The sequence below is a fragment of the Orcinus orca genome, chromosome 8, assembly GCF_937001465.1.
Source record: "Orcinus orca chromosome 8, mOrcOrc1.1, whole genome shotgun sequence".
Lineage (NCBI taxonomy): Eukaryota > Metazoa > Chordata > Mammalia > Artiodactyla > Delphinidae > Orcinus > Orcinus orca.
The window spans coordinates 108,643,019-108,656,234 of NC_064566.1; the positions used below are offsets into that span (position 1 = coordinate 108,643,019).

The 13,216-nt window shown below is 48.7% G+C and overlaps 1 protein-coding gene across 5 annotated transcripts in view; it reads right to left on the reverse strand.

The window, feature by feature from the left end:
- Positions 1-13,216, reverse strand: part of NCAPD3 (non-SMC condensin II complex subunit D3) — a 58,025-nt gene that overhangs the window by 7,426 nt on the left and 37,383 nt on the right. For all 5 annotated transcript variants that reach the window (XM_049714304.1, XM_004280514.4, XM_049714305.1 and 2 more), the window contains 7 exons: positions 11,158-11,272; positions 10,947-11,057; positions 8,345-8,583; positions 7,611-7,690; positions 2,911-3,048; positions 2,638-2,771; positions 2,259-2,458 (listed from right to left, as the gene is read on the reverse strand). In XM_049714304.1, coding sequence (XP_049570261.1) covers positions 2,259-2,458; positions 2,638-2,771; positions 2,911-3,048; positions 7,611-7,690; positions 8,345-8,583; positions 10,947-11,057; positions 11,158-11,272 — 1,017 coding nt within the window. The remainder of the gene's footprint in view (positions 1-2,258; positions 2,459-2,637; positions 2,772-2,910; positions 3,049-7,610; positions 7,691-8,344; positions 8,584-10,946; positions 11,058-11,157; positions 11,273-13,216) is intronic.

Consider the following 13,216-nt stretch of genomic DNA (forward strand, 5'->3'; position numbering starts at 1 on the left):
GACTGTAAAACCATTACCTCTAAACGCTCAGAGGGCTTTGTAAAGCAGGATGCAGACAAGTACTATTCTTATTTCTAAACAAGAAAAAGAAACTAGAATTACAGTTTACCCTTAAACAACCCCAGTCTGTAAGTTATAGAGATTTTCAACTACGTGGGAAGAGCGGGGTGTCGGTGCCCCAGCCCCTACAATGCTCAAGGGACAACTGAATGAAGAACTTGACACAAGCTCCAAACCTCCCCACAACCCACCACGGACCCCTGGCTCCTCGCCGGGCCCCTCCTTTCAACATCCTCCCTGGGACTGGGGACATCGCGTGCCTGCAGGTGGGAGGGCAATGCGGGGAGGGGCCGGGCCTGGAGACAGTTTGCGTGTCCCCCTCTGTAACTCTGCACACATTTAGAACGTGCTGGGTATTTTACACAGTGCCTTCGCAGTCTTCACCAAGAACAATCACTAACTACAAAGGTCTGCACTAAATCTCTTAGAATTAAAAATAACTCATTACAGTAGCCCACATATGCAAGACTGTCATTCTGAATCTGAAAATTATTCTTTTCCTCATTTAAAGTCACTAGTATATGTTCCTTACTTGTAATCCACTCATTTCTAAAAAGTCTTATCAGAGTTCTTGAAACAGGAGGGCAAAGACTAAAGGAATAAATAATTTAATAAAGATGAGTCTGAGCAGAGGCTAAGTATAGGGACAGCCTTAAAAAATGGCTTAGGGGCTTCTCTGGTGGCGCAGTGGTTGAGAGTCCGCCTGCCGATGCAGGGGATACAGGTTCGTGCCCCAGTCCGGGAAGATCCCACATGCCGCGGAGCGGCTGGGCCCGTGAGCCATGGCCACTGAGCCTGCGCGTCCGGAGCCTGTGCTCCGCAACGGGAGAGACCACAACAGTCAGAGGCCCGCGTACCGGAAAAAAAAAAAAAAAAAAAAATGGCTTAAATGCATTCACTCCACAAATATCATCCAACACCTTCTCTCTACCAGACACAAGGCTAACCTCCAGGGCTACAGAAATGAAGCCAAGAACTCTTGCCTTCAAGTTACTTCTAGGCCAGGCTGTGCGTTACAGTGTGGCCAGGTGACGAGTGGCAGGTGTTAAGGGACTTTGGAAGAGGGATGCCTAAGAGGGAAGGAGCAGGGCGGGATGTGTATCAGGGAAAACCCTGGGGACGTGTAGGGATTGGGTGGCAGCAGGGGAGGACGGGGTGGGACAGGGCACCTTGGGCAGAAACGGCAGCACACAAAGGCACAGGGCAGGAGAGCACATCTCCACAGAGGCCAAGAGTCAGCGGACTGGAGGGATGGGAGTAGGCGTGGAGGGAAGGGCGTGTTGTGCACACAGGAGTTCTGTGTGCCTTGAAGAAGAATTGGGATTTTATCCAGAAGGTGACAGGAAGCCACCAACCCACTTATTAAAGATATCATTGATGAGGTGTAACTTACATACCACAACATTTGCCCGTGTTATGTGAACAGATGAACGAGTTTTGGCACAAGTATATGCTGAGTAACCAACACTGCATCTAGATAATCACCCACGATCCATGTCCCCAAAAGTGCCCTGCTCCCCCTCTCTGCCTCAGTCTATTTTAAGCAGGAGAATAAAAAGATCAAATCTGCACTTAAGAAAGATTATCCTGGCAGCAAGGCGGTGCACAGCCCAGAACAAAAAGAAACGAGATGGAAATGGTACAGGTTAAATAAATGCGGAGCTAGTGGGAACGTGAGACAGACAGATTTGTGGGATGAATGGACAGGACCTAGGGACACACTGGATGTGACCAAAGTCCACTCCTTTGGGCTCAGAAGGCTTCAGGGCTCAGGTGGCGATGCAGGCTCGGTACCAGAACCTGGGCCTGGTGAGCACCACAGCTGTTGTTCGAATCCCAATCCTCACACGCACCGGCCAAGCAGCGCTCTGTGCCTAGCCTGCCAGACTCAGGCTCCCTTTAGGGTAACTTGGCAGATAAAGGTGCCCTTCTCCACAACAGAGCCCCCGGGAACCACGATGAGAGAGACACGTAGGAGGGAGAGATGACCAATTCTGCCTGAGATGCCCGCAGCACAGCCAGGCCACAGGCTCGCAGGTCCAGGCTTGCGGGAGCCGCTGGAGCCACAGGCACAGGTGGAGAACAGCACCCCCCAGGTGAGCATTGAGGCCAATGGGAAGAATGAGGCGGGGCCTTGGCAGACACCTGGAACTCGGGGCAGGGGTCGCACAGGCCCCTTCAGGGAGTAGCACACTCACCTGGGAGATGAGCTTCTTCTGCGCCTCCTGCATGACCACATTGGCCAGGGCCAGGTCCTCCTCCTCCACGAGCTGGTCCTTGTCCGGTTTAGCCCTCATCGCCAGCAGCTTGATCTCCTTTGAGCTGAGCACCTCGAACGCGTCCGAAAGCAGCTCACTGGCTTCCATGTCCAGGGGCAGGACGCCGTCGGCAAAGCACGCTGGAGGAAGCAGAGATGGGCTTCTGAGAGACGCTGCCGGGGGCGGGGCAAGGGGGATGCACAGCCGGTGGTCCGTCGGCCTGCACGGCACAGCTGACAGCCAAGGACATAAGGGGCCCTGGCTGCAGGGGAGCTGGGTCCTTCACACATGTCTCATCCCCCATGCCGGCCGGTCCTACCCAGGATGCTCAGGCAGATTTTGGAAGTGATGTTGAACCGCTGCTCGTCTGTGAAGTGCTCCAGAAGGAACTTGTAGATTTTCATCCGCTTCTCCTTGTTTGTCTTCCCCTTCAGTGAGAACAGCCGCTTCTCTCTAGGGCAGAACAGGACCCTCTGAGCACTGCCCGTGGGCGAGGCCGAGAGGAATTCACTTCCAACGGCAGCTGGAGCCACCCGCACGCCCAGGAGGTGATGCTGCCCGTCTCCCCACACTCCGCCCCAGCGGCGCTGACCTCTCCGACTGGGGGAACCTGTTGTACTTCTCATGCTTCTCGTAGCTGCTGAAGTGGAAGATGCACTCGATGAAGTGCTGGAAAAACATGGCAGGGTTCCTCTTCAGCAGGAGGTGGGCCAGGCAGAACTTCCCAGTGCTGCGGAGAAGGGGACAGGGGACCGTGTGCTACCGGGAGACAGCCTCTAAGTCACACCAAGACCCTGCAACAGAGGGGACCGTGGAGAGGGTGGGCGACAGCTGCACTCCCGTCACTCGGCTCCTTGGCCCATCCTGCCCTGTGAACCCAGGTCTCACCACCAGCTCTCCCTGCAAAGCTCACAGGCCGCTGTCACTCAGCTACACCTCACATGTGGGACTCCCCCCCACCCCACCGCCAAAACCGCTCCTTCAGGCGGACCCGCTGGCCACGACCACCGCGAGTGAACCTCACCCTCCCACCCCAATTGAACTCTGGACCTTCTCGAGCACCGGGATTAAGCACAAGAGGTTAGTTTGGGTCAGCAGGACAAGGACCTGCCACAGGTGACAGCCGCTCGACCCAGGCTGCAGAGGGACACATAGGGCCCAGCGCCCACAACCCCAAAGCAGGCACACGCGGACAGGCGAGCGAACGCCCAGGCCTGGCCTCCGCTCGGGGGTCAACCCGAGGCAGTGGAGGCTGGCTCTGATCCGGTCACACTGGCCAGACCAATCTGTTCAAGCTCAGTGGAACTTCCAACCGACAGGAGCCCCGCTGCTCCTGGGGGGAGGAGCAGCAACAAGCACAGTCTGAGCACTTTGCTCTTGGCCTTGGGACGCGCAGGACCCCAGGAGAGCCCCTTCCCCCGATGCTCTCCTTCAAGCTAAGGATAAACTCAGTCTGTTCACAGCACACACACCCACTATGAGTCAGAGGAGGCAGGTCAGAGATCTCGACAGTGACGTGACCTGCTGCCAACAGCAACCCTCCAACTGTTCACCCTGACACCCTGCAACCACAGAACAGCGAAAACTCTACCTACCAAAGGGAGTTCCCTGGGGAGGAGGCCTGAGCGCCATTAAGTGCCCTCAGTCCACTCCACACAAACCTGCTCAGCCTCTGAAAGCAGGCTGGAGGCGGAGGCCACAGGGTCAGAGGAGGGGCTTTCCTGACAGGGTCACTCTGCTAAACCAGCAGAGACCACGAATGGAGAAAACCACTAAACAAGCAAAAACATCCCCAAGAAACAACCTGGCTTCACCCCTGAGGTATCCGATGACAGTTAACCCTTCAAGGGTTTTCGCAGCTGCCAGACTTGGAAGTCATTCCTATGAATACGTACAACCAGACAGAATCCAGCGATGCTTCTGCGAGAAGACGGGCTGCTTTAGGCTTCCATTTGATGTCACATGCTCATCTACTCACTTTAGGTCAAGAACATGTACAGGTGGTGACTGATGGGCAAGCACCCTGGTGAATAACCAGCTTAAACAACTGTACAAATAAATTCCACAGTTTAGGGACTTCCCTGGTGGCACAGTGGTTAAGAATCCACCTGCCAATGCAGGGGACACGGGTTCAAGCCCTGGTGTGGGCTTGAAGCCCTGGGCAGGCTGCTGGTGAGAAACCACAACCTCCACCAGGCTCACACGAGGCTCAGCCTTTCTTCTGGACACTCCTGCCATGCGCCTGTTTTGACCACTTGGTAAGTATTTCCTGGTTTTCTCCATTCCAAACCCCAACATCACTGCTATGGTCTGAATCCCAGTTTGTATCCCCCCGAATTCCTATGTTGGAAACCGAGCCCCCAAGGGGGTGGTATTAGGAGAAGGGCCTTTGGGAGGTGACTGGGTCACGAGGGCAGAGCTCTCACCGACGGGGTAAGCGTCTTATAAACGAAGCCCGAGTCCCTCCTTCCCTTCTGCCACGTGAAGACACGGTGCTGTGAGGACAGGGTGAGAGGTCTGCTCTCTGGAAGCGCCTCACCTCACACTCTCCACCTCCAAATGCAGAGGGGCAGTTCCTGCTGTTTATCGGCTGCCCAGTCTGTGGGACTTGTTCTAATAGCCCAGAAGGCCTGGGACAATCTCTCAGAGCCCTTTCAGTATCCACACAGCCTCCTGGTCCCCAGCTTCATCGACTCAGGGACCGCCCCCCACCAGGACTGTGTGCCACAACATCGGAGCCCCCACTTCTGAGGTCGGACAACCCACCCTCACCTGCCGACCCATGAAGCTTTCTGACTCCCTCATCCCCTCACGTGTCCTGCAGGGAGCCCTCTGGATCCTCAATTCCTCCTTTTCCTCCCAAACCAAGCCATCTCTGCCTTACTTCCTTCTCTATCTCCATGGCCCGTCACTGTAGTCACCGTCTTGCCCTAAACCCCTCCGGTCCCTGCCTTCTTGCATGCCCAGAGCATCTGCCCAGCTCCCCTGAAACAGCCCACCAGCCACCTGGCCATCACCCAGACTGCTGTGCTACACGGGCACCACCTAGTGGACAGACGAGGAAACAGGTCATACAATTTTGTAGCCCTCATATTAGGGGTTTACAGGACCAATTAAAAATGTTGTGCAAGAAAACCATAATTCGAAAAGATACATGCACCCCAATGTTCACTGCAGCACTAGTCACAATAGCCAAAACATGGAAGCAACCCACATGTCCATGGACAGAGCAATGGACGAAGATGTGGTACGTATATACAATGGAATATTACTCAGCCATGAAAAAGAATGAAATAACGCTATTTGCAGCAACATGGATGGACCTAGAGATTGTCATACTGACTGAAGTAAGCCAGACAGAGAAAGACAAATATCATGATATCACTTACAGGTGGAACCAAAAAAAAAAATGGTACAAATGAATTTATTTACAAAACCAAAGGAGTCACAGATGTAGAAAACAAACTTATGGTTACCAAGGGGGAAAACGAGGGGAGGGGTAAACTGGGAGATTGGGCTTGACATACACATACTACTATATATAAAATAGATAACTATTAAGGATCTGTATAGCACAGGAACTCTAGTCAATACTCTCTAATGACCTATAGGGGAAAAGAATCTAAAAAAGAGTGGATATACGTATATGTATAACTGATTCGCTTTGCTGTACAGCAGAAACTAACACAACATTGTAAATCAACTATACTCCAATAAAAATTAATTTTAAAAAACGTCATGCAATTTTGTTCATGCCAGAATTGCCAGGAAATCTACCACCTGGACCAAAAATAAATTCACAGGGCTCTGCCGCTATAGTCTCTTGGGAAGAGCTGTCTTAGCAGATACATATGGAAAAATTAAGGTGTTTAAAGTAAGCAGATAGGCCTGACCTTTGGCCTAAAAATAGAGGACAGATTTAGTTTTTCAAACCTTTTCAAATCATGCTCCACATTTTTACCATGGTTCAAACAAATCCAGATCGCAGGGATAAAATGGAAAGATTTAAGGGGGAGGGAGAAAATGTTACCAGAAGTACTGGTTTTCTCACTACAGTGGAGATGTCTGCCTGTCCTAGTTTCCTTCTGACTCATGCTCTCATCACCTGTGGAACAGGCCCTGCATGTGGTCTACGGAGCGAACAAGGCTGTAACATACACGTGGAGGAGCTGACGCAAGGGGAAGACACCAACGTGCAGGTTAAACACCCACCCTCCCCTCCCGGGTGTGTCCTCCCAAAGCCCCCCAGCACTGGTGCTCCTGCCTGCTCCTGGGCCGCACGTGGCACACGGGCTGCAGGGCCGGCCTGGGGCAGAGGGGGAAGGTGAGAGGGCACGGCATAGCTGCCCCATCTCTTTCCCAATTATACACAGAAAAAGAAAGTATAGCAGCCTTAGCTTTTTCCTCTCTGACTCTAGACGTGCTAATTAGGATGTTAACCTTCTACCAGTTTACTATGTAAAATGTTTCTCCTTGGAAAAACATACCCAAAGGAAACCGAACAGAAATCCTTCCATGGGACTAAAATAAACCACTGGTGACCATATTTAGAACCAGAGGAACCCATTACTATATGCTATTTATAGTTAATGAATCTGTAAAGACCTCTTCCCAACTGTGGTAGCTTCTGCCATGCATTCAACATTCTATTTTCCAACTGCAGACTTGCTTTAAAAAGAATTACTCATGTAATATAATCAAGGTTAGCAAATTCTGTGAGATCATTTCTAAACCCCTTGAAAATAAATCTTTAATTATAGAAGGGGAAGAATTAACAGTGGCAAGGCAGTCCCCCTGCCTTCCAATTCTTGGGAAACACCCATTTCCAAGGAGCCTTGTAAACTATATGATTTCACACTGCAATTCTGTGTTAATCCCTAGAATTTCTTCCTTACAGTTTCTGCACTTAGAAGAAAGTCTGAACTCTTACTGTACTGGCCTAGAAGTCAACAGTTACTGGCTTCTGCTCTGACAGCTGACCACAACAGAGGCTTACACTGCTCTGCACTCCTCCGTTTGGAAGAACAAAGTGTCAGCAAATGTGGTCAGTGCTGGGATTATTCGATGGTCAATCTGGACAAGGGCTTCTTTGTTTTTTGTTTTTAAACTTATGTGAAAACTAAAGCTTTGTTACACAGCTTAGCATTTTAAAAATCGGCTAATTTTCCGGCAACTGCCGAAGGTTCACTAAATCCTAAATAACACAACTCTAAACCAGTTTTAAAGAAAAAGAGATCTTTTCCAGAAACTAGGCCAATCACTCGGCTGGCTGGCGTGAGGAAAAAGACTCACCTGGCGATGTCTGGGTGCGGGTCCACCAGCGTGCTGACGAACCGGAAGAACAGGGAGCCCTTCCACTTCACGAAGTCCTCCTGCTCGAGAGAACAAAGGCTCACGCTTACAGGGGCTTCAGCACACAGCCCTCTGTCCCTGGGGCCATGGGCGCTCACATGGGAGAGTGTGGGCAGGAGAGCCCGACCGTGACTCAGTGCCCCTGCAGGCGGGGAGGCGGCTGCACCCCGCACGAGACAGTGAGGGCATGGACGCATCAGAACAGACACACAACTCACTTAAAGATCAAATAGCATTTTCCCCTCACATCAGGCTACACACGTGCTCTCGAGCTCTGTCCACGCAGACGTGTCTCTGCAGGCTCTGGGAGCATGTCTGCAAGGTCACCCGGGCAAGTGCAAGGGCCCTCGTTGTACAAACGATGAACGTCCGTCTGGGAACACCGACCATTCACAGAATCGGAACCAGACCTACTCGTCTATACGTGCTTTTCTCTACGTGCTGTTTACTTGTGAAAACAAACTTCACCCTGCACAACGGGATCTCTGGACAAACACTCAGAAGGAATATTAGGAAGTATCAATCTGTTTAAACGTCTGTCCAGAACGTCAGAAAAGTGGTATGTGAAACTGCACGTGAGCAAATACCTGTGCCTCTACTACGGTGCAGCCCGACGCCTACACTGCTCAGACCCCCGAACAGGAGCAGCCGGCCCGGCGAGCCCTCATGCGCACCTGCAGGAGGTTAGTGAGCAAGAAGAGGGTCTGCTTGCGGATGAAGGGGTCCGAGTCCTTCAGACACACAGAGATGTTGGGGATGTACTTGTCCACCATGACCGTGTACCGGACGCAGAGGTCGCACAGGACGATGACGACGTTGTTGCGGACGGCCACATCCCCGCACACCTCCAGCTCCCGCACCAGGGCCGGGATGCTCTTCTTTGCAAGATCCTCGTGCTGCAAGCACAGCTTCCCTGCCACCGAGAAAGAAAGACACCCTGACTCTATTCTCATTCTCTGCCTCACATTTTCTCCAGCTGTATCCTGCTATGGATTTTATTTAATCAAAGTGAAAACATCACATCAACAATCACAAACAAAAACTCTAAGGCAGACAGACCCATACTAAATATTAAGAAGCACCATATACCCCCGGGTTTCACAAGGCAGACACTCTGAGATGTTCCCTCACTTCCTTTTAAAGTCAACATCTGAATTTTGGAGTTATCAACTTACCTGGAAAATGACGAATAAAATGTAACCGATGATACTTTTTACTTTTGATTATACACATAATTGATAGAAGCTGAAAAGTTTAATAATGAACTTGAAATCTGAGCTAGGTGAATAGATAATCGTGTCATTTATTTCACTTCTTGTTCATAGTTAGAAGAAGGAAGGCTGTTGTTGAGTTTTGTGTTTTTTTTTCTGGCCCGGGGAACATTTTGCTCTTATTTACACTTCTGAGATTTCTGAAAAATAACCATTATTACCAAAAATTCGTAACTCGCGTTGAGTATACACAATCACAAAGAAAATTCAAATTTTGTTTGCGAATACTGACAGAAGTCGGTCTTCTTAAGATAAACAACAGTGTGAGGTCATGGAAAGTATCAAATAAACTGTCTCTTTTTGTGTGTCAGTGTGTTAGTTTCTGCTTTATAACAAAGTGAATCAGCTATACGTATACATATATCCCCACATCCCCTCCCTCTTGCGTTTCCCTCCCACCCTCCCTATCCCAACTCTCTAGGTACCGCCAAGCACCGAGCTGATCTCCCTGTGCTATGCGGCTGCTTCCCACTAGCTATCTATTTTACGTTTGGTAGTGTATATATGTCCATGCCACTCTCTCACTTCATCCCAGCTTCCCCTTCCCCCTCCCCGTGTCCTCAAGTCCATTCTCTATGCCTGTGTCTTTATCCCTGTCCTGCTCCTAGATTCTTCAGAACCATTTCTTTTTTTTTTCTTAGATTCCATATATATGTGTTAGCATACGCTATTTGTTTTTCTCTTTCTGACTTACTTCACTCTGTATGACGGACGCTAGGTCCATCCACCTCACTACAAATAACTCAGTTTCGTTTGTTTATGGCTGAGTAATATTCCATCGTATATACGTGCCACATCTTCTTTATCCATTCATCTGTCGATGGACACTTAAGTTGCTTCCATGTCCTGGCTATTGTAAATAGAGCTGCAATGAACATTGAGGTGCATGTGTCTTTTTTTTTTTTTGCAGTACACAGAGTACACCAGTCTCTCACTGTTGTGGCCTCTCCGGTTGCAGAGCACAGGCTCCGGACACGCAGGCCCAGCGGCCATGGCTCACGGGCCCAGCTGCTCCGCGGCATGTGGGATCTTCCCAGACCGGGGCACGAACCCGTGTCCCCTGCATCGGCAAGCGGACTCTCAACCACTGCACCACCAGGGAAGCCCGCATGTGTCTTTTTGAATTATGGTTTTCTCAGGGTATATGCCCAGGAGTGGGATTGCTGTGTTGTATGGTAGTTCTATTTTTAGATTTTTAAGGAACCTCCATACTGTTCTCCATAGTGGCTGTATCAATTTACATTCCCACCAACAGTGCAAGAGGGTTCCCTTTTCTCCACACCCTCTGCAGCATTTATTGTTTGTAGATTTTTTGATGATGGCCATTCTGACCGGTGTGAGGTGATACCTCATGGTAGTTTTGATTTGCATTTCTCTCATGATTAGTGGTGTTGAGCATCCTTTCATGTGTTTGTTGGCAATCTGTGTATCTTCTTTGGAGAAATGTCTACTTAGGTCTTCTGCCCATTTTTGGATTTTGTTTGTTTGATATTGAGCTGCATGAGCTGCTTGTAAAGTTTGGAGATTAATCCTTTGTCAGTTGCTTCATTTGCAAATATTTTCTCCCATTCTGAGGGTTGCCTTTTCAGCTTGTTTATGGTTTCCTTTGCTATGCAAAAGCTTTGAAGTTTCATTAGGTCCCATTTGTTTATTTTTGTTTTTATTTCCATTTCTCTAGAAGGTGGGTCAAAAAGAATCTTACTGTGATTTATGTCATAGAGTGTTCTGCCTATGCTTTCCTCTAAGATAACCCATCTCTTTATGATGTGAACTGCCAACTTATTTCTTCATTCCCAGAACTCAGTGCAGTGCCTGGCATACAGCTCTTGAAGAACAGACTTCATGGTGCTACATTATGAGTATAAAAAAATCACAGGTTTGATGGTAATAAATTAAACAGGGAGTGTCCTGCAGAGCTGGGCGCTCCTACAGTTACCTCCTGAGCTTACAAGCTTATAAATCACAAAGCACACGTGGAGAGGCTGCCCCGTGTCTCCTTACTCACCCAAGGTGATGACGGCATGTGCTCTGATCACAGAGGGCATGACAGAGCCCTGGAACTGGGAGATGGGCTGGGAGGATGCGGCCTCACTGCTGCCTGGGTCCGACATGGTCACTACAGGAGGGAAGAGAAGGCAGGAGAGGTCTTGCTGCACTGCTACAAGGCAAAGCCAGCCCCGAAGCAGCAGGCGCGGAAGGCACGCCAAGGGCCTTACAATGCTCCGTGCTGGCAGAAGCAGCCAGGATGGACTGCATCAGCAGGAAGGCTCTCTTGTCCACTCTGGCTGGACAAAGCTGGGCTACGTCTCCTAAGGTAAAAATGTACTTCACCTGTAAAGAGAATTGGTTTTGCAGTAAGAATAAGTCAAAAGAAAAATGAACTCTAGCTAGGTTAAGGCCATGTCAGTGGAGTACTTTTTCTGTCCCCCAAATTAAATGGCTGGTTTTTTTCCCTGCAACAACACATAGCCATTGTAAAAATCCAGTCACTGCTTCAACTAGGGTGACTGTATAGGTTTATCATCTGTATCTAGATACTCCTGCAAGTCAAAGGGGTGCTATGACAACAGAGTGTACCTCAGTGCTTCTGGGTAAGTGGGGACACGGAACAGTTGACTTACAATCCTGCCACCCACAGACACCATCCTTGTTTTTCTGTATGACTTTCTTTTCAAAGTATTTTTATAGTCACAGGGCTTCCTGTTTGCTTTTCTCACACTTGCCAATCACAGTAGGTTGAAGTTTGTGATTCTAAATTTCAGTATCAGGCAACCTTTCATGTCAATATATACGATCAATATGTTTAATGACTACATAAATATGTTAAAAACTCTGAATGTCATCAAGGTTGACCGCACTATTACTATACATTTATGTTGACATAATCCCTTCCTGTTTGCATCAGCTCTGATGGACACCTTTGCGTCCTGGGACAGTGTTCTGCCTCCTCAGAGGGGAAGTGCGGGGTGAGAGGGCATATAGCCTGTTGCACGCTTTAAACTCACTTCCAAACTGTCCTCCTGCTTAGCTTACTAGTAAGACTCCTACCAAAACTTGTGAGAATTTGCTTCCTCAAGCCACCACTACTGTGTCTTTATTAAGGACCTTCAGCTGCACAGTTAAGTAATACTTATTTTTTTAATCGTAAAAATACAAGGGTGATGCTAAATAAACAGTAAAATGTTGAATAAAGGCTTTTTAAGAGTAAAAAAGCTAATAATAAGGATTTGTGTGTTTAAAAAGAACTGAACACACTGTATCTCAGTGGATTAGCGGCACATTTGAATTATAGTTAAAGAAGAGTGAAATAAACAATATATATAGGGCAAACTTCTCCATATATTTTGACCAAAGGGTAAATTTTGGTGACATATTTAACAGGGAAAAAAAAAATCTTAGCGGGGAAAACTCACTGGTCATAATAAGCGTTTTTCTTAGATTGGGTAGGGAATCCCAGACAAATTAGCGGAGCAAGACCCTCCAGAGAAACCCTGGGTCGGGACCACTCTAAACATTGCAACCTCTGACCCAAAACATCTGGGATCTCGGTGATCAGGATATTTTTATTACTGAACTGGGTCCGTATTAATGCCTTGGCACAAAGGGTCTTCTCCTCCAACAAATCTAAACACGGCCATCAATCCCCAGGTCCAAGTGCGAGGGGCCAAAGCAGGAATTGAACACAGAAGGTAAGTGCTCTACTAATTTTCAAACAGACAAGGAAAATGACCAGTTTTGGCGAAATGATGGCCTAGTCTGAAGGGCATCAAAAAGCAGCTCATTTTTGTCCTTATGGGACAGTGTCAGATGCTGGAATCAGAATCACCACGTTTTGTTGACAGTCAGCTACTTGAACCAGAAAGCAGGCCCCGCATTCACTGGCTCAAAGGCACCTCTTCATGGCACCATTTCTAAAGCAGGGTGCATGCCACACACCCTCACTGCTCCCAGGGCAGCAGCTTCTCCAGCTCTCAAATATTCCATTTGTTTTAGACATGACCTGGGAGCTGCTCTATAGTCTGATATTCAAACAGTTTGCCAGACACATTAGACAATTAAAAAAAAAAATCAAACCAACAAGCCAAAAGAACAAAGAGGATGCTCACTTTACTCTTTTCTCACCTTATTACTTCTGAGCTCACAACACACACTGTTTTCCCTGTTGGATCAGGAATCTCACACGACCCAACTGGGAGAAGGATTTACCATCATTTTCCCCCAGATGATAAGTATGGGAGAGAAAAATGAATAGGTCACCGATAAAAAATTCTAAAA